The 21340-nt window shown below is 39.7% G+C and overlaps 1 protein-coding gene across 1 annotated transcript in view; it reads right to left on the bottom strand.

Moving 5' to 3' along the window:
• Positions 1-21340, bottom strand: part of LOC134585290 (acylamino-acid-releasing enzyme-like) — a 50700-nt gene that overhangs the window by 9780 nt on the left and 19580 nt on the right. The window contains exons 4-15 of the mRNA XM_063440706.1: positions 19692-19782; positions 19502-19577; positions 18499-18659; positions 17143-17280; positions 13069-13160; positions 12950-12990; positions 7862-7983; positions 5105-5165; positions 1578-1675; positions 1446-1500; positions 1021-1112; positions 758-896 (exon numbers count right to left, since the gene is read on the bottom strand). Of these exons, the coding sequence (XP_063296776.1) occupies positions 758-896; positions 1021-1112; positions 1446-1500; positions 1578-1675; positions 5105-5165; positions 7862-7983; positions 12950-12990; positions 13069-13160; positions 17143-17280; positions 18499-18659; positions 19502-19577; positions 19692-19782 (1166 nt within the window). The remainder of the gene's footprint in view (positions 1-757; positions 897-1020; positions 1113-1445; positions 1501-1577; positions 1676-5104; positions 5166-7861; positions 7984-12949; positions 12991-13068; positions 13161-17142; positions 17281-18498; positions 18660-19501; positions 19578-19691; positions 19783-21340) is intronic.

Genomic DNA, 21340 nt, shown 5'->3' with positions numbered 1-21340 from the left:
TTATCTTTTTCCTTCTGTTTCCCTTTTTTTTGCCTGTTTCCCTCCCCCTCTCCTCCACATCCCTCCCCTCATACCACTTAATTTCCTGTGTGTGTATCCATGCCCCTCATAACACTAATATTCATATAATATGTCACACTGATTTAAGTGAAAGAAAACACAATTTAAAACACAAAGAAATGTGGGCTGTGCACCAGATAAACAGATTTCCACATCACTTACACACTCATTTAGGTGTGCTTTCATCTTATTTTGGAGCTTTATGTTTCCGTAGATCTCAGCTTTGGAGTACATTAAAACATAAAACCAAATCCGTATAGCTACAAGAGATATACAGCTCAGGGTGCCACGATCATTAGTGTGGTGATATATTTACCGCTCAGTATAAGGTACCATACTAAATCAGTGGCACAATAAGACATATTTCTTGATTGTGCAAACTAGCATTATAGCCTTAAATAGACTTAGTCCCCAGTATGATGGACAGCTGTCAGTGGTACCTCAGGACACCAGTAGTTTCAATTCCTAGGATAAAAGAAGAATTCGAAGACGGTACGAGTCCTGTATGTGAGGCTTGTGCTGAGGTCCTTTACGGGGAAAAGCTCAGCTCAGGACAAGCCTCACATACAGGAATATGCAAGTAGTTAAGTAAAGAGAAGAAGACCCTAATTATACAAAAGTAAGTCAAAACAAGATGTACTTTCAGTAGGAAAACAACCACTATATCATATGCAACTCGTTCTCCGCTGTCACTTACGATACTTTGAGTTCTCCTGTTCTTGAGGAGGTTGATGGACTTTGAAACTCCAATCTATATTAAAACCAGAATTATCTTCCTTCAATGAAACCCATGCAATGTCATCTTCTTTGCCACTCGGGGGTAAGAACCCCACTTTCTGCAGAGATAAGAAGAACCTTAGTAGCACAGGTCATAAGACATGGTTCCATCTTTACAGAAATAAAAACATAACTTTATATATTCACATCAATATAAAAAAAATAAAAGTACGCAGGTCTTACTATTGTAGGTGGGTGGTTTGGAGAGGAAAATGAGGTAACAAGTAGATCTCTGTCAATAGCCAACACCTTCCAGGATCCTGGTGGATAATTTCCTTAAATAAAAAGGAAAAGTTAAAAAAACTAAATTTAAATTTTCTAATTTAGAGATCTAACAAGAAAAGACAGAGCAGCTGTGGCTAATATTTGGGATGCGGCATCATGGGAAATTTAATTTGCAAAAACCTAGGCTGCCAAGGTGAGTCATCATTGCTCTACTCTACACCATTCAGAAAGGTATTAATTGAATTAAAGATTTTCACTGTATTCCTTTACCACCCCATGTGTATCATACGCTAGAGTTCAGTTCCTCTATATTTAAGTTCTGAAGCACATTTTAATCTCACCAGTACAAACGTTTTATTATATTGTCCAATATCCATTCTTACCTTTGGATTGGAGTGGTGTCAGATTTCCATTTATTATATCCACAACAAACAGACTCTGAAACAAACAAGATCGGTTAGATCATTATATGGATTCTGTATATACACAGTACATTGTATTCATCCATGACTAACCTGTTTACTGCGCTGCACCGTATCAAGAACCACTCGTTGGCTGTCTGCAGACCAGCAGAATGAAGCGAGTAATGTGCCGTAAATACCTGCAAACTGCCCTGGGAAGAAAAAAAGATGTTGAGTAAGTAGGATTCGTTTCACCGCCTGGGGGTATAACAATGATCTGGGGGAAAGGAAGCAAGAAAAGGGACAATAATAAAAAATAGATAAAGATACAGAATATTCTACTGCACCAGGAGCAGAAAATATGATTTATTACTGTAAATACCTTCTTCCATGCTTTCAGCCTATCAATGGTAACCCTTTTACTCTCATGGAATGGCCAGTGATAGGCTGAGAGCATCAGCTGTGGCTCTCAGCCAATCACACGACACCCAGTCAATGCTTCCTTTTTACCACAGTGGCTGAGGGGTAAACTAAGGGGGTTGTGTGATGACCACCTGAGCCACAATGTCTGTGTTAAACAATTTAAAAAAAAAAAAAAAAAACAAAAAAAAAAAAAACAGTTTAACAACATAGGGTAAGAGGATACCCAAGAACTCCAGCCCCCAATAACAACTTAATTGGGATGAAGTAGTTACAAGGGCTGCAGTGTTCCTTTAGCATCACCGGGTGGAGGTAACAGGTTTTTTTATTGAAACTTGGATTTTAGCCTGCTTGGAAGGCTGCGAAGTTTCCATTAACTCCCTCACAAACGTTCTATCAAGTCCATAAACCAGTCTCCTGGGTCAAAATATTCAGATGGCTATACATGCTAATGTGTCCTGTCTAATCTTCCTCAAGGAATTACACAGGAGGGAATAAACAGGTTAGCTGAAAATACCAAGGGACTGAGACATCATCCATACAAATCTGGCTTGTCTCTTGCTCAAAGCAAATTATAAATAATAACATAATAATAATAATAATAATAATAATAAGTGATGAGCTTTTCTGGTTTTGCATGAAGCCATGTGATCTATTACAAGTCTGCCAAACAGAACCTTCATCTGTTGGAATATTGAGGGGATGGGTTACCAGTCTGCTTGACCCCATTTCGTTCTGTTGAGATTCTTTCCTGTGGAATATGATTCCACCTTATTGTACATCGACCAAGCGCACTTCCAAATTTTTTCCCCTAAGTGCATGATCTCCACACATAACCAGGAGAAAGAAGGAACAGAAGTTGCCATCTTGTCTTACATAATGTGTATGCCTTGCTAAGGGTCACTGTATCAGTTGAATATATTTTAATTGTTTTTACTTTTGTGTGAAGTGCAGCAGCCTAATCTACTGATATACCTAATTCCAGTGGTTCTACTCTTTACAATATTTCTCTAGTATGATACACCATACTCTTTTAGTTGTGCTTTGTATTTATCATTAGCCTACATCATGCCTCAAGCTATATACTACTGTTTAAATAATACTAAAATGTGCAGTAAATAGGAATGCCACGCAAATCTTCTACTACAATATCTCGCTATGTTCTTGATGTGGCAATTAATGCTTTCTTTTTTAGAATCTCCCATGAGAGCTTCCTCTGCTCAGTGAAGATAATGGTCTTCAATTCTAGTGACTGAAGCTCCTGCAATAAGAGAATGGTTTGGGCAAGCAGCAGATTACAAAAAATAATTCTGCAGAGAGAAGACTTAGCCTTATAGTCCATGGTCTCCTTTATACTAGTCAAATTACCAATGGATTTACCACTACATCCACTTTTGAAATAGAGTCTCCATCCTTTCCAAATCTAAACAGCACAAACATTATGCCTGAGACAAGGTATAATGATAAAGAAAAATGATTTATTTAACAAATATTAAACATTAAAAGATGTGCTATTGGGGGCGGGGCCGGACCGCAGAGCGGGAAAGTCGCATGAGAGAGCAGCTCCTGCTAATTTTCAGCCAAAACCGTGCATAATCTACGAAAAACAATGTTTATGGACCGACAGCAACGGTACTCAGTGCCGAGGAGGTGCTGGTTCCAGGGAGAGGCCGGCTATCCAAGTTTCAGTCCCCTGGAGGGAAGGTCGCCGTCAGACCGGGCGAGGCCTTCGCCGGCAGTGAGTGGGGCGGACGGCCGCTGCCCCACTATCCTGCCAGAAAGCACCCGGCCAGAGACCCAGCCCCGGGCGGAACCGGCCCCGTTTCCCCCCCCTATGGACCGGGGGGGTGATCCCGGTCCTCACCCAAAGGCTGCACGAGCAAGGCCCAGGGAAATCGCCGCCCCGCATGGGGACCCAGGCGCACTATCTAAAATGGCGGACGCCATGTGCACCGCAGCGGGAGAAACGGACTACCGACACAACGAGCCCTCAGCAAAGATCAGCACCTCGGGTAGGAGCCTTGGGGAGGCGGAGAAGCCTGCGACCCTCATACCTCGCACCATAGACCACCGAGCGAGGTCTACACTATCCCGCCACCGAGAAACATCAAGGGTAAGCGGGGCACGTAGCTGGACGGAACTGCTGATTGCGTTTACCTACCATGGAGTACAGGGACTACTGCACGCAGCGACATGCCCCCACAAACCGACTACAAGCTTACCCGCTGACCATAAGCTCTACAAGGCGGCAGCCCAAGCGAGGGGGCGCAGGCGACACCAAGCGACAGACCTCCCTGGACTTAAAATGTATCCCAATGGACTCTGCCAAGCTGAGGCCCGACCCGGGCGGCCCGCAGGACACCAAACACTGGACTCTGCCCGAACTCCCACTCTGGTGGATAATTGTACCCAGCAACCCTATCTAGCCCAACGAGACATCGGCTGTGCAAGAAGTGACGCATACCGAAGAGGCAGCCTATCCGTCCCACGGACAGTTCCCAGGGCCTACACCAGCACGCGCAAGTCAGACCAGCCTGGGTGACACTACTCATCTAGACCCATCTTAATAGCATGTTAAACCTCAGTACTCCTGAGTAAATATATTAAGGCTAATCCATAGTTAAACACAGCCCGCTTAAATGCAACGTATAGCCTAACCAAGCACATGACCTTTATTTTGGCCTACCACTTATGCCGAGCTTTCCTATTAGGCTGTGACCCAGCTAAAATAGCATAACCTGTGTCAGAATCGCTATACCTGCCTTCATTGTCTAAATGCTCAACTCACCCTGTGTATACACATATCTAGGTCGTCCCTCTTTAGCAAAAGTCGACAACTTAGCTTAGATATATACAGCTTAGCTTAGATATATACTGCAAGCGTGATTATATAATCTTGACTCTAGTAATGTGTTCATTAATATCTGTACAAAAAAAAAAAGTGCATTGCTTATCGACACCCTGATGTAACTAATGTATCATAACCTACATATGGAATGCCGTTGGGGTACCATGTGTATGCCTGTAACAAACGTACGCACTACAAAAATAAAGAATTAAAAAAAAAAAAAAAGATGTGCTATTATCATTTCCACTTTTTTGACATAATCATGCAACAAATCATCTGCAGGAAGCATTTTTTTTAATTTTTAATTTTAAAAATAAATATATATCATTAATATAAATACTTTCACAATTAATATACAAATCTCTTTACTCACCCTCAGTGCTTCGGGGCACAATATCTACCACAGTGGAGGTCACTTTTGTATACCAATCATACTAGAAACAAATAAAGTAAAATTAAATAAAATATAGATGATAAAAAAAAAATACATAAGAAATAAACTGCGACTAGCAAAAACAATGTAGTCAATTCCACAACAATTCTCTAATTACCGGTAAGTAATTTTGTCCAACTTGTCTCTGCTATCCTAAATTCCCTTGTTAATTTTGGATAATTCTGGCTTTGTAAGTAAAATTGCACTGTCTTTACAGAGATTTATGCCCAGTGCTACAGGCTAATTGTCCATTTTACAGTGACAGGGCTTTTCACTAATGTAAATTGTCAGAATGTCAAAGTGAATGACACTTTGTCCAGTTTGGCTAAATTTGACAATGGACAAGAGAAAGAGAGGACCTCCAGAGGGGGCCAGGAGTGTGTAAAGGGACTTAAAGGGGGTAACCCTAAGAATTAGATAAATTGTATACAGAAAAATGTCCAATGGATACAAAGACCAGAGGACACAAAAAAGTCCCTATATGAAAATCATGTATTATGCAATTTTATTAGATAATAATTTAGAAAAATATAACAAAACCACAACAAAAGAGGAAAAAGGAAACTTATATATACACACAAAATAAAAAACAGCTATGTTTTCCTCTAATTTGAATTCCTAATAATTCATACTTTAGTGTACAGCCCAACTTTGGTAAGCACTCTCCACCCTCAGAATCTTACTAGTATGCAATGTTAGAACAACGGGGGAGATTTATCCAAAATGTTGGAGACAGTTTCACTTCTAATTGTCGACAATTTTTTTGCAGCAATTTATTAAATCTGTCAGTTATTTTTTATTTTATTTGTTCTTTTATGTCCGAACACCATTTCTTTTTTAATCTACACCATTTATTTAGCAAAGCAAAGGGATTTGTCAATCCCTCCCCTACTTTTTCCAACAGAAAAGTTTTCGGTTTCACTTCTCTTTATTCTTTATTCTTCTGTGAAAACTGGCAGAATTTACTATGGAGAAAACTGTCAATTTTTAGATAACTTTTAGAACACTAACAAATATAGAGAATATGATAACTTTAAACAACGGGCAAAAGGTTTCAACACAAAGGTTTCAACATGTTTTTGCTCACTTGTGCTATTACAAAGGTAAACTATACAATTTTCATATCAGACTGATCCCACCTATAAAGGCAGTCTAGAACCAAATGCCAGCAAGTTCCCTCTGCATGAGAAATACAGCAACTCCAGACAATCGTTTCGGCATTCTTTGGGCCTCGTCCGTGAGGTGTAGCTGATACCCCTTCTAGGTACAGTGACTGGCACCTTGACCTCATTGTATGGGGTTGCTGTAGCTCTCGTTGTCATGTATTCATCCACACATAAAAAAGTGGTTAATGGCATTTACTGTCCTGACAGGAAAAGTTGTGCCGAGCAACATTACCGTCCTGACAGGAAAAGTTGTGCCAAGCAGCAATCATGCACATGGAAACCTGGTAATTACTTCTGGGTTCAAAGGCCGGTCATGGCCAATCAAATCCACAGGAGGGTTTGTGCTGAGCAGCACTCATACACACCTGGTAATTGCCTTTGGTGTCAAAGGTCGTTTACAGCCAATCGGATCCACAGGATGGGTATTTAAACCCAACTCTCCTCTTGCTCATTGCCCTGTCATGGTTTAATGCCTATGGTTAACCAAGAGTGCGGTCCTGATCTTGATTTTCTGGTATTTGACTTTGGCTTTGTTTTGACTTCCCTGATATCTGGTATCCTTGACTTCTGGCTTTCCCTCATCGTTGTGTCTGATTGTGTGTCTGTGACCTTGGCAAGTATTTTGATTATTCTTGGAGACGTTAAGTCCGGCCATTCTAAGGTCCGGTTCCACGTTATCCTTAGTCCTAGGTGTGACACAGTACTGCGTGCTGGATCAACTTCTAATCCAGACACTTGTGCAAAGAGAGACGGCCTGCATTTAGGATCTAGACTGCCCTTCTGGGTGGGAACAGTCTTATATTCAATCACCTCTATAGCGCTTATACACTTTTTGTTTATTTTGTCTATATTAATTGTTGTTTTTTTGCACTTATTGTGCGCTGTATAAGCTTGCTTGGAGAATAGATATGTCTATTTTTGAAGACTATTTTGTCATCAGTTCAAGCGCGTTCATTTTGGTAATTTTATCTGGTTTGTGAATACGTTTTGTGTCACTGTGGTACCGTGCAGCTGAACTGAGTGCCTCATCACCTCTAAAGCACTTATACACTTTTGGTTTCTTTTGTCTATGCACTTAAATTGTTGGGTTTTTTTGCACTTATTGTGTGTTGTATAAGCTTGTTTGGAGTATATATATATGTCTATTTTTGAAACTATTTTGTCATCAGTTCAAGTGCGCTAATTTTGGGAATTTTATATCATATTCAATAGGCCTAGGTTTTCTTTGTAATTAGCTAAAACAGCTTGGGATCTGAGCAGTGACCCACCAAAGGGCAGGCTACTTGAGCTGTCAATTCTCAGTATTCTCTTTTACTCTTTTTGTTTGCACTATAAGACATATGATCAAAATCGCTTTTCAGAACACTTGAGATAAATATACTCCAGTATTGTCAGATTCAATAAAGTTCTTAAAATTCAAATACATGCCAGGCACATAATTATATAAATAGACATGCCAAACCTGTGAATCATAGTAGATTAGCTGGAAATGAACAGGGTAGAAAAAGTGTATGGAAGAGATTATACTAACCATAAGCAGTTTGCAGCACTGCTGATGAGGTCCAAATTGTTCACACATTAGATATACTATACGGCACTTGTCAGGGCTCAATCTGGGTGAAAAAACAGAAGCCGAGTCCGTGGAGAGTGTTTCTGAAATAAGACAGGAGGGTCAAAAAAAATAAATAAAAAGGGGGGTGGTGGGTGAGAAGGCAAACATTACAAAATAAATAAATACATAAAGGAGAATTCACAAAAATAGAGCTTTTTAACTTTACACTAAGCTAGAAAAGTAGAAGACAGGGATTCACTAAAATGTGTACTGTCGGGATTTGAAAGTGATTTTCAAAATTTAGGCCAATATATGGAATAGTTTATTCCATAACAATTCATGTTTCTGATGAACAAAACCCAGGACTGGAAGTATAGTAGATGTCAGTATTTAGCAGAAGAATAAAACATTATGATTGCCAATACCCAACAATTTTTTTTATTTATTTTTTTAAGTCACCACATGTATACACATGAAGGAAAGACTTCAACTTTTGTCCCACTGGCACCTTAACCCAATCCATAAATGTTTACACATGCCCTTAAGACTGATCATTTGGACACTTGATTCCTGTGTGCTAGTTATGCCCCTGATATAACCACCTTGTTGACAGATTCCATTCTTAACCCCTTAAGGACAGAGCTTCAGAAGCTTGTCTTTCACTTAATGACAACGGCATTTTTTGCATTTTTTGCTATTTGCGTTCAACTGCAATTTGCATTTTACTAATTTATTGCACCGACACATATTATATACCGTTTTTTAAAGGACAGAAAGGGCTTTAATTTGATGTAACACATATATATATAAATGCTTATTTATTATAAAAAAAATACAGAAATATGCAAAAAAAATAATTTTTGTGTGTTTTTTTTTACAGTTTTTGCAATAATAACGTGTACATAATTAGTGCAGGTTAAGGAAAGTAATTAAAAATAAATTCATTTAGTTGTTCTGAATTACAGAATATATAATGTGTCTGGGATTTTAAGTTTTTTTTTGGTAGTTACAGGTCACAAAGCACAAGGAGTAAAATAAACTTTTTATGTGGAGCGATTTTAGAATTTGGTATGTTTGTCTTGTAAGCCTAATAGCCATAAAAGAAAACAAAATTGCCACACAAAAGTATATATATATTTATATAAAGTAGACACCACAGGCTATTTACCTAAGGTTGTTTTGACACTTTCTACGTAGCCATTTTACCGCCAACCTCTGCTAAATATTGGAGTAAAATTGTGTTTTTTGGTGGTTTTCGCACACAAACTTATAACAAAGAACTTCTCATGTGTATTTTGTAAAGTTGGTGTGTGCTATTCCTGTACAAAGTTTTATTATGTGTTCATTTACTTCTGCTGAGTACAACGGTACCCCCATTGTATGTCTTTGGCCCTATTTTGTGAAGCTACAGTGCCATATAGGAGACCTGTCATTTTCAGTATTCACAGTAGAATTTTGAGAGACGGATTTAATGAGCCTATGCTTCCATTTGGGGTATTATAGTAGTTTGACTGTTCAAAAAAAAAACCACAAAGGCCTACCATTTGTAAAAGAAGACACTCCAGGGTATCTCATAAGGTGCATATTGTGCCTTAACATGCCCCCATTTTTTTTACCATTACATGCCAAAGTATGTGGTAAAAAATAATTTTGTGCATATTTTACATACGGATTGCATTTTTGCTGGGCATTTTGTATATTTCATGTGTGCCACTAAGTTCAAACCCCCCAAATTATGCTCAGCTAAGTCTTCCGAGTAAAAGGACACCCCCATTGTATGTCTATGGCACTATTTCGTGAAGCTACAGTGCCATACAGGAGACCTGTCCTTTTCAGTATTCACAGTAGAATTTTGAGAGACGGATTTAATGAGCCTATGCTTCCATTTGGGGTATTATAACAGTTTGACTGTTCAAAACACCCCACAAAGGCCTACCATTTGTAAAAGAAGACACTCCAGGGTATCTCTTAAGGTGCATATTGTGCCTTAACATGCCCCCATTTTTTTTACCATTACATGCCAAAGTATGTGGTAAAAAATAATTTTGTGCATTTTTTACATACGGATTGCATTTTTGCTGGGCATTTTGTATATTTCATGTGTGCCACTAAGTTCAAACCCCCCAAATTATGCTCAGCTAAGTCTTCTGAGTAAAAGGACACCCCCATTGTATGTCTATGGCACTATTTTGTGAAGCTACAGTGCCATATAGGAGACCAAGCCATATCAGTTTTGACCGAACTTTGAATTTTGACGCCGGGCCTATGTGCAATTCCCAAGCATCTTTGCAGGTTTTAAATTCAAACTACCCCACAAAGGCCTACCATTTCTTAAAGTAGACACCCCAGGGTATTTCAAAAGGCATATTTTGAACCTTAGCGTGGGATCATTTTTCCGCTAGCGTGTACAAGGTGTAGCGGTTATAAGCGTTTTTTTCTGCCTTTTTGACACACAAAGTGAGTTTGCACAGTATATTTTGCAAACCATATGTGTACTACCACTGTATAATACTTCATATTTTGCTCAGCTATGTCTGCTGAGTACAAAAATACCCCCGTATGTACCTTTGCCAGGTATATGTGGACATCGGAGGGGCACATTTGGGACACAGCCATTCCATTTTTTTTCAAATTTTTAATTTTTACGCTGTGCCCATGTCCCATTTTAGAGTATTTTACCAGGCTATATAATCCAAATACCCCATAAAGCCATACCATTTCTTAAAGAAGACATCACAGGGTATTTCAAAAGGCATATTTTGAACCTTAGCGTGGGATCATTTTTCCGCTAGCTTGTACCAGGTGTAGTGGTAATAAGCGTTTTTTCTGCCTTTTTGGCACACAAAGTGAGTTTGCACAGTATATTTTGCAAACCTTATGTGTACTACCACTGTATAATACTTCATATGTTGCTCAGCTATGTCTGCTGAGTACAAAAATACCCCCGTATGTACCTTTGCCAGGTATATGTGGACATCGGAGGGGCACATTTGGGACACAGCCATTCCATTTTTTTTCAAATTTTTAATTTTTACGCTGTGCCCATGTCCCATTTTAGAGTATTTTACCAGGCTATATAATCCAAATACCCCATAAAGCCATACCATTTCTTAAAGAAGACATCCCAGGGTATTTCAAAAGGCATATTTTGAACCTTAGCGTGGGATCATTTTTCCGCTAGCTTGTACCAGGTGTAGTGGTAATGAGCGTTATTAAATGCCTTTTTTTACTTTTTAAACCTTTTTTTACTTTTTAAAACTATTTTTTAAACTTTTGTTTTGATTATTCATTTTTGTAAAGTTTCCTAAACTTTCGTAAAACTTTTTTTTACAGATTTAACATTTTTCTAAGCTTTTTTTTTTACGTTAACCCCTAACTAGCAGTAAGCAGCACTAACAGTAAATTCCCCATTTTCCCATAACTCCCACCCACCCCAGCTAGCAAAATATTTAATTATACAATATTTAAATTAGTTAATTAAATACATTTAACCCCTGAGGGTTAAAAAATAAATAAAAGTTAATCGTCAGGGGTTAAAAAAAAAAAAATTAGAACAGTATAATACTGTGATCTGTATTTTGATCACTGTAGGCAGTGATCGACTGGCAGGGAAGGGGTTCATTTTTATTTGGACTGGGTAAAGGGTTTATTTTTTAAAATTTTTTACTTAAATGTTATTAAAACTTTTTTTTAACTTAATTTTTTAACTTATTAAAGCTTATTTTTAAACTTTTTTTAACGTTAACCCCTAGTTAGCGTAATACTAAATCCCCCAATTCCCCACTAACTTCCACCCTCCCCAGCTAGCTAAATTTATAATTTTAAAATATTTAAATTAATTAATAAAATAAATTGAACCCCTGAGGGTTAAAAAAAAAAAGAATTAACCCTCAGGGGTTAAAAAAAAAATCAGATCTTAGTAAAATGTAATCCCTGCCAATTGATCACTGTAGTCAGTGATCAATTGGCAGGGAAGGGGTTAATTTTTTATTAAAATGGGTAAAGGGGGGGTAAAGGGGGGTGGGATTTTAATTTTACTTTATTTTTTTAACACCAGGGGGCAGGATCACTGAAGATCCGTCCCCCTGCACTTCACACAGAACCAGGAAGTGCAGGGAGGCGGAGGTGAGTATAGAGAGCACATGTGCCCGCTCAGACATGCTGTCAGAGCGGGCACATGTACTCTGACAGCCCGATCCGGTGCTCCCGGTCTGCCTCTAATGCAGAGGCAGACCGGAGCACCATTAACCCCACGATCGCCGCGATTGCGGCGATCTGGGGTTAATTTTAACGGGTGACGGACGAGGTCCGTCACTCGTCATTAACGCATTCCCCTGAGTGACGGACGTCGTCCGTCACTCGTCGTTAAGGGGTTAATGAATAATATGATAACTATGTCTTTGTTTACAAATCCCAACCTTGCACTTCTTAGTAGCTCAGCCAGTATGTTAAGTCGTTTTAAAGTCTTGTGTAAAGGGACACTCCAGACCCCAAAAGCAGTTTAGCTTGTTAAAAAGCTGTATGTATGACAAGTGTATAATCTTTATTTAGTTTTGCAAAAATGTCAGCTTTCAAAATAAATTGACACTTTTATAAATGAACCTGATTACACTCCCCTGGCTTTAAAGTAGACAACCATCCCTGTTACTTCCTGGTTTGGTTTGCTCAGTGGAGCCTGTGATTGGACAGCTACAGAAAATATGGATGGAGTTAGAAGGGGAGGGCTTGCAAAAGACAGAACAGCAACTTTTGCAAGATGTTTTTATATTTACCGCGATAAAAATTTGGGGTATATCGACTACAGAGTGATTTTTATTTATTTTGAATTTAGGCGGTGGAGTGTCACTTTAAATTATTCACAGGATATGCATCACACAAGATGTGTATGGACACGACACACTGTGTATGGACATTTATTCAGAGCACTTTAATTTTGGAATGTGCTCTCATAAAAAAAAAAATAACATTTATAGACACAAACTAAAATGTGCAATTCCTTTGCCAATTCTCCAATTAGTCCTGGATTAGAGAATAACATTTCAAACTGCACCAATCCTACTCACTCACCACATTTGCCACCAGTCAGGTCCACAAAAAACAGAGCAGATCTAGGAGTAGAAAAATCAGGTCAGTCGGATTATTGGAAAAAGTGCTATGTTAAGGTTCGCATTTGGGGCAAATCTCACCTCCTATTGGGGCAATGCTTTAAGCCAAGTCGATAAGGTGAATGCCACCAGCCGACAAACACAACTCCAGTATCATCAGGGGACCAGAATGCCTATGGTAAAGAAAAAGGGATTCGATGTTACAAAGAGGTGAAACCAAAGCCAACAGTGGAACTTAAAACTGCTAAAACAATCTAAAAAAAAAAAAACGTGCCCTGGAGCAGAAAACGCAGAAATAGTTATACATAGAAACCTGCTGCTTTTCTTTTTCCATTTTTTTTTTAAATGGTTAGATTCCTGCTCTTATCTTCATCTTTATGGAGATTTCTTAAGGTCAATTAGTTTAATATGGCAACACTGTTCAGCTTCCTCTCACACTTATTTTGCAATTTAATCTCAAAGTTTAATAAACATTATACTGCAAAAAATACTACAAGATCATATATGTAGATATACAAATGTAACCTATATATTGGGCTAGTTAACTTCCCACCAAACATTTAGTCCAAAAGACATGCACATATGAAGCTTAACCCCTTCACTACAGGACTCATACATATACAATTCCCAGAGTGTACACCCATAATTTATTCACGTTTTTTATGATTGCAACCAAAATTCGTTTTATGCAAAGACATTTTGTTTACAATTTAGATACAACTAAATATTTTGTTGGAGTGCAAAAGGAGAATATATATACATATATAAATCGATTCATTAAAAAAATTACCACACCCAAAGTATAGTCAAGGTATATTACACATACTCAAATCGAGGGATGTTTAAAAGCAAAAATCTAATAGACTAACTTAGGATAGCATTATAGTGTAGGAAATCCATTAGGGGCAGCAGTTCTATAAGTAGGATATACATCTAACCTATCATGCAGGTAGGTAGTTATGTGTACAAGCATATGCAATGTAAAATATAAAACATGTATATTTACAATTATATATTTTGTAAGCAATAACTCCCAAATTGTATGTAGAAACTTTAACAGTCCTAATGATTATGTCTCCTTCAATGTAGACTTAGATCTAGATTGACTTAGATTTACTTTTGAGAGCTATTAGAGTGGAGAGAAAAGGTAATGAAGAGGAAGATCACTGACAAAAAGTCGCCAATAGCATTGTACAGTTACAAGCATATCATAAAATGCGGATCTCACATTAGAGGATAATTCCATTTAGCTACTTTTTCAGATTCGGTGTAAGTTCATATAGCAAGCCAATTCTGCCTTTCAGTTTTTCATGACTTTCGTCCACTACACTTTCACAGCAATAAAAGCAGACTCTAGCCAAACGCATTTTGACTGTTGTTGCACTTTCTCAATGGCTCTGAGCCTCAAATTTGTTGGTTTTTTATATTCTTCTTTGTCCATAGTCCAACAGTTTATTCTCAATCACAGGAAGTCACTGAATTGGTTACTCTCTCTTAAGAAAACTGTTAACGATGACTTCTTCAAAATGGGTTTTCGTATTAGTTTTTCTATAGGCATAGGCAACCTTCGGCACTGCAGATGTTTTGGACTACACCTCCCATGATGCTTTGTCAGCATTATGGGTGTAAGAGCATTATGGGGGATGTAGTCCATAACATCTGGCGTGCCGAATGTTGCCTATCCCTGTTCTAGATGGATGATAAGATCCAGGAACTCCATTTCTCTCATGCGGTAATGTGCGGTAAGTTTAACACCAACATGTATTCAGATTTAGGTATTTGCTAGCTTGACATAGGAAGTGGAACTTGCCTTAAACTCCACCTTTTTGTCACAATTGTCAAGTGTAGGAAAAATACATACGACAAAGAAGTCCCTACTTTGACTTATGTCTTAAAGGTTAATAGATTAGAAATAAAGACACGAAGAACAGACTCTGAAATAGGTATGTTTGAGGTATCAGAGCCACATTAAGTTTGATTCTATTTCACTCAAGTCTAACCACATGGCTCCTGAGTGTGTCTTTATTATATAAATATATTTTAGTTATTTATGGTATCAAACTTAATGAAGAACCAAAAATAAAAAAATAAATAAAATGAATGATAGAGAGGATTTTTAAAATCCAAAAATCACGGGGGCGGGGCCTGGATGCCGAGCTGACTGGTCGCACTAAACCAGAGCTCCGTGTAAAGACTTGCAAATAAGTGAGCAAACTCGACAAATTACACCGAAATCACACCGAGCTCACTTACCTGGCAAAGCAGAGCAGCGGCAGTACTCCGAGACGTCTCTAACCAGACCTCTGGGAGGCATTTTAAAGTTAACGCGGAGTTGCGGCCTACCAACGGGCGCAGACGTGTGAGCGGCGGCCGACCTCCACGCCGGCAAACCTGCGGAAATCGCTGCGGCGTTGAGGCCCTGATCACCCCCCCCCCCCCCCCGCCGGTGTGGGATATCCCGGCACACTTAAGCGAGAAAAGAGCTAACAAATTCCTGGTCTGGGAAGACTAAACTCCACGTGAAACCTACGGGGCCTAAACAAAATGGCGGCACAGCCCAAACGTACACTCACTAAGCCACCCAAGTATGCACAAGAGTTCGTCAACCGACTAAGCACTTACCTGTGGGCGAAGCTCCGAGCCCAGAAACAGTTGTACAACCTGGCAATGGGAGAGGCGATGGCTTGGATCCGCCCGGGCACCCGGCGCAAGCTACAGAGGTACCCCCCTCGCAACTTCAAAGCGGCCCCTAGACTGGAAAGGAGCCGAACTTCGAAAAAGCAGGCAGGGGCGCCGGGCCCCTCAAATAAAGACATACCTGAGACGAAGACACGGCACAAGACCCGACCTGCCTACCACTCAGCGGTCCCAACAACCACCGACCGGCACCCAAAGACAGATCATCCATACACCTCCCCAGAAAGCGGACATGCCGAACAACTGCAAGCCAGCGATACGGCCTGGGGCCGGAAGGAGAAATATCACAGCATGGGGACAAACGCTGCCCTCCTGAACCCTTATTCCCAGGGCTTCAGTTTCCCAGACGCGGGAATTGGCTGACTGGGCTCAGATGGCGAGCGGGCTGGAGGGTAGCGTCAGCACGGGGTGCCCACGGACGCTGCACTCAGTTTATGACCAGTAACCCTGCTAAACCACTTACCTAAGCCGATACCATTGCAACATCGATGACCCTTACCGACCACATAACATCAGGCACCGCTTGCTACATCATGAGACTTTATATATAATCTCCCATTCCTCTTCACCCACTCAGGAGGGCTCATGCCAGACTTAAACTTACTGATTACACCATGTGCGGCAAGCTCAGGAGATACACCTGGAGAGACATCGTTAGAACCTCAGCTTAAAAGGACACTAACACCGGGTCACGCCGACAGGCTTGAGCAGGCATTGGCCGACCATGTGTCCACTATCACCCACGAAGTATCGGATACTGAAGTGTGCAGTGAGCAGACCAACGAACTTTTGGGCAGCCTGGGTGATGTTATACCTGTAGCTCATTGCCTGGCCTTAGCATACTTAACGAGTTTTATTAATTATTTTCTGTTTTTTCTGTTTAACCACTTCAAATTTGATAGCACTAATGGCCTCCTAAAAAGAGCGTTAACTAACCTTCACTCACGCATAACCTCACTTATGATGAGCTTTAAAGTTATACTTAACCTGTGATGTTGGAGATTAGACCTGTTGTTAGCATATACTAGGCAGATTGTATGTTGTGAGGAGTTAGACCAGACGTCACTGTATAACTTGCATGTCCCTCTCTTAAGCGTAGATAAGCGTACCCAAACTAATATCGAGAAATTGAAACGATGACACTTAACATGAACATTAATCTTAAACTACTGAACTAAACGTGTACATAACTTACAATTGCATCGTATACTCGCATGTTTATGCTTAATACGTTTAAAATGTAAAAATGTTCCTAGCCTGTTTTATTAAAAAAAAAATGTGCTGTATATTTCTGCCATAACAATGTATACCATTGAAACGCCTGTAACCGCTGTTGTGGCGCCACAGGCTACTCTGTTAAGTAATCAAATGCACAAGGAAAAATAAAGAATTAAAAAAAAAAAAAAAAAAAAAAATATATATCACAGGAGACAGAAAAAAACAAAAGGGAAGTCTCACCTGTCCTGGTGACACATATTCGGGTATTCCATCCAGTACAGAAATGTTGCCACTCTCAATGTCCATAACACACAAAACTGGAACACTCTTATTTACCAGGCCTTCTCCCCAGTCCTCATGGAACACAAACTGATCACCCTGAAGAGTTAAAAATACAAATAGGAAATTCCGAATTTAAAAAAAAAAAAAAAATCTAGACCTTGAGCCCAAAACAACATTTGATGACCTCCTCAAAGCGTCACACCTTGCCTCTCCCAAACTCCTCATAACACCTACAGGATCAAACTCTTGACCCACATGGACCTCAGTTGGCTCCTGCTTTGACTCACTTGTTTTCCCTTTAACCTCTTGATCCCAAAAGCAAAATAATCTTATACTGAATCCCACAATCACACACCATGGAATATTCCTAGCCAGGATTTTATATTCCTTTTCTTGATCCATGTGCTCTATCATCTACTTTTCCATCCAGTTTGCTGTGTTACTGTATATTCCATTCCAATGTCATACAAGCCAGATTATCCCACATTCATTCCATGATCCTATATGCTATGCCATTTTGCATGGTATGTAAGAGAGTGAGTATGTGTATAAAGTGAATAGGTCTGTCTACTTGTGGATGCAGGGGTGTGTTTATGTGTATTTGGGGTCGCATGGCTAAATTTCTGTGGTGCATGTGTGTGAATGTAAGGGTATATATGTTTGTCGTGTCTGTGTGTAATGCTGACGTATATATGTGTGGCATTTGTGTAAATGCAGATAGTATTAGGGTGGAGTGTATGTAGCTGAATAAATGTTTTAATTTTTTGGCTTCACTATTCTCTGCACTGCCGTTTCTCCACGTCCTTCACTTATGCCTCTCACTCCACACCCTAATTACAGTTACTGAAATTTTAACAAAGAAGAGCCTCTTGTTGCTGCAAAGAGGGAGTTTCTGCCCCCAAACCGCTACATTACGATGCAGTGGTTTTGGTGCGAAGTTTGTCCCTCAACACACAAGTTCAAGTCTACAAATATCACGTAACATGAAATATATATAGTAGTGAAGTGTATGTTCTGGGTTTTGGAGAAATTTATAAACCATAATTTATTAGGACGTTTCTAGAACCATTGGTGGCATTATTTACAATGCCATATGTAGAAGTCGTACCCTGTAGAAGGGAAGTTATTTAACTAATCAAGGATCCTTCCATCACGGAGTGATTTCCCTCCAAAAACATATGAATTCTACAAACTGTGGAGCGGTATTTTTTATTCACTGCCCTTAGGTACAATTTAAAGGACTCCTTTCTTCTACAAGTGTGTAAAAAGCTGTATGTAAGCTAGTTATTAAGGATATTGCAATGCTATCTTTACCTTGATAGGTTTTGGGATATCATCTTCCTTCCCATCAGACACTCCTGAGCCAAGATTTTTAGAATCAATCTGGAAGAAGCTTTCTGTTTTGGGTCTCTTTTTTTCGGCAATATACAATAGATGAGATTCGGAATGGGACCAGGACAGACATCCAAACTGGTCTAGAAGAGATGATGATTAGTGTTTATCAGAGAATGGACAAGTTCACAAAGCCTAACAGATGAACAACAGAATCCATTCAATTATCTTGGTGTACCATAAGCAATACTTCCCCCAATCAATATAAGAAACCATTGAAATGATAGGATACTGTTTAAACAATACATATATTTAAAGGAACACTATATCTAAGTGAGTGGCCTGGGTGCCATGTGCCTCCTGATTTAACCATGATTGTTAATCACCAGGAACTACATTTTTATTTTTTGCAGTATTAACCTGCCTCTACTGAATGTCCCTGACAGCCACTACAGGAGCTTCTGTAAAATAGCAAAGTAAAGTAAAACTTTCAGTCAGATGTTCCAGAGAGACCATCTGATTTGCACAGCGTGGCATTCTGCCACGCATGAGCACTAGCCTTCCAATGCTATGGCACTCGATTGGCTGGGAATATCAACATTGATGATCTCAGCCAAAGAGGTGGAATCTCACTGAGGAGACCTGCACTATTTTTTTAACCCTGGCATTGCAGGCCTGTACACCTAAATGATGACTAGGGCACTATAGTGTTAGGAATACATATTAGTATCCCTAACACTATAGTGTCCCTTTTATATATTAAAGAAAACAGGCAACGCATGGGCAGAATAACTAACCTGCTCTCATGCTGGTATGAGAAGTGCCAGATCGGAAGGTCATTTAATAAACCAAAGATGTAGATAAGAATCCCTCCCACTATGTTAGTCACATCCTGCATACCCCACTGATAGAAAGTGTTATTAATCCCCATTACAGTCTCTGTGGAAGCAAGGAACCTGTATCAGGCAGATACAATATAACTCACCATCCTCATACACCTTCCCATGCTTATCGAGAGAGGTCAGGTTGATGCTCTTTATTTTGCAATTCTTGTCCCACACCTAGACAAGGAAGAAATAACAGCTAGCTGGGAAACACAAACACTCATCTGATCGCACTTGGTATTCATTAAGAAACGACTGCTCCCCTTCCCCATATAGATATGTTCCTCTTACCTCCAAGAACTGCGTGTTTTCCCCTTTGGCATTGGTGGTGTCTCGTAGGACAGCTTTCAGTGATCCAGAAAGGGACTCTTTGCTGAGCAGCCTGGGGGAGGGATTTAAAAAAATAAAATAAAAATATAAAATTAACTTTTTTCCCGATGACAGAAATAAATATCTGATCTGTCCATTATTTCAGCCGGCAGATAATGTTTTTCGCTGTTGTTCTCACACACAGAGACATGTATGTTACAGGGCTCAAAGTTTCCACTTGCCACTAGCCGTTGGCAAGTGAAAATTTTGCACTGGTGAATAGCAATTCACCAATGGTGAGACATGAAACTTTAGTGGTCAGTGACTTTTAAGGCCTGGCTAGCACCATAAGGCTTGAAAGTTTGAGCCATATTATATATTTATTCAATGATGCCAGTTAAACTGTTCCATCATATTAGCATTTTAAAAATGTTAACAACAGGAGTAAAACAGAAAACAAAGAAACAAATTATAACATGTGTTAACAAGAAACAAAGGGTTCTGGAGGACCTGGAACAATAATATCACATCATACCCTTAGCTTCCTTTTTGTAATTGAGAAGTTCATTGAAATTATTGCTTAACAAGTTAAAAGTCAGGTATAAGAAATAAATCTCCCAATGGAGAAGAACAGCAACAAGTAATAAAATACCCTGGAGGGTGTCCTCACGAGTGGAATCCCTGACATACAGTGCCATGTTGGTCTTAAGCAGTATAGGAAAGACACAGGCAAGTAAATAGGAGAGGTAAAGTGGTGAGTTGGGAAAAGTGGGAAGATGTCCCCTAGCAAAGTGAGTGGGTGGTAGACCCCCTCAGAGCTATTCCACCAGAAGGTCTAGTGGGGAGCCCAGAGGAGAAAAAGCCTCCAGACATGGGTCCAATTTTTGAGAAAGTGGTCCTTAGTCTCATTTAGATGGTCATGTTTTCCAATTTAAGAATATACCAGATACTAACTTCCACCTGTGCCTATGCCGGAGGATCGCCCTTCCATGTTTTGGTCAAGCAGTCATAAGGCTGCGCAGACTTTATACATATGTTTATGTGCTGCACGGGATAAGGAACTGTCCTTTTATTCCCTGTTAAGAAAGGTCACCTAGGGCTCTAGAGGATAGATCCACAAGAAGGCATCGAGACAGCTTTTCGAATAAGGTCGCCCATAGTGGCTAAACCTTAGGACACCACCACCATGTATGTATGTACCCACCTCTCCGGACCTTTCCCTGCAGTCGGCAGGACTTTATGGCATTTTTTTGTTGTTGACATCGGTTGATTGGATGATATGCAGTGTATTGATAAACATTTTATTTCACCTGCTCTCATCCAACAACTCACTTAAATCACACTCCCACTTATAGAGACAACATCACTAATATAATGTGTTAATACAGTAGGGACAGCAGACGTGCAATTAACTCATAAAAGGTGGACCCATTTGGTTAATTTTGTACAAAGGGTAGGACAAAGTGGGCTGCCTGAAATAATTCAGTCGGTTAGAGCTGGTACTAAACCAGGTACACACTCGTCACTACTGAGTCTTAGGCTATTAAATGGTGAACCTCCCTAATGCCATTCTCTCTTCAACAGCAAAAGGCTAATAGAGGCAGCCCTCAGGGAAAGCAGGGTTACAGGAG

The sequence above is a fragment of the Pelobates fuscus genome, unplaced genomic scaffold (genome assembly GCF_036172605.1).
Source record: "Pelobates fuscus isolate aPelFus1 unplaced genomic scaffold, aPelFus1.pri scaffold_35, whole genome shotgun sequence".
Taxonomy (NCBI): Eukaryota; Metazoa; Chordata; class Amphibia; order Anura; family Pelobatidae; genus Pelobates; species Pelobates fuscus.
The sequence above is the reverse complement of the archived record's forward strand: the minus strand, read 5'-3'. Positions and strand labels throughout refer to the sequence as shown.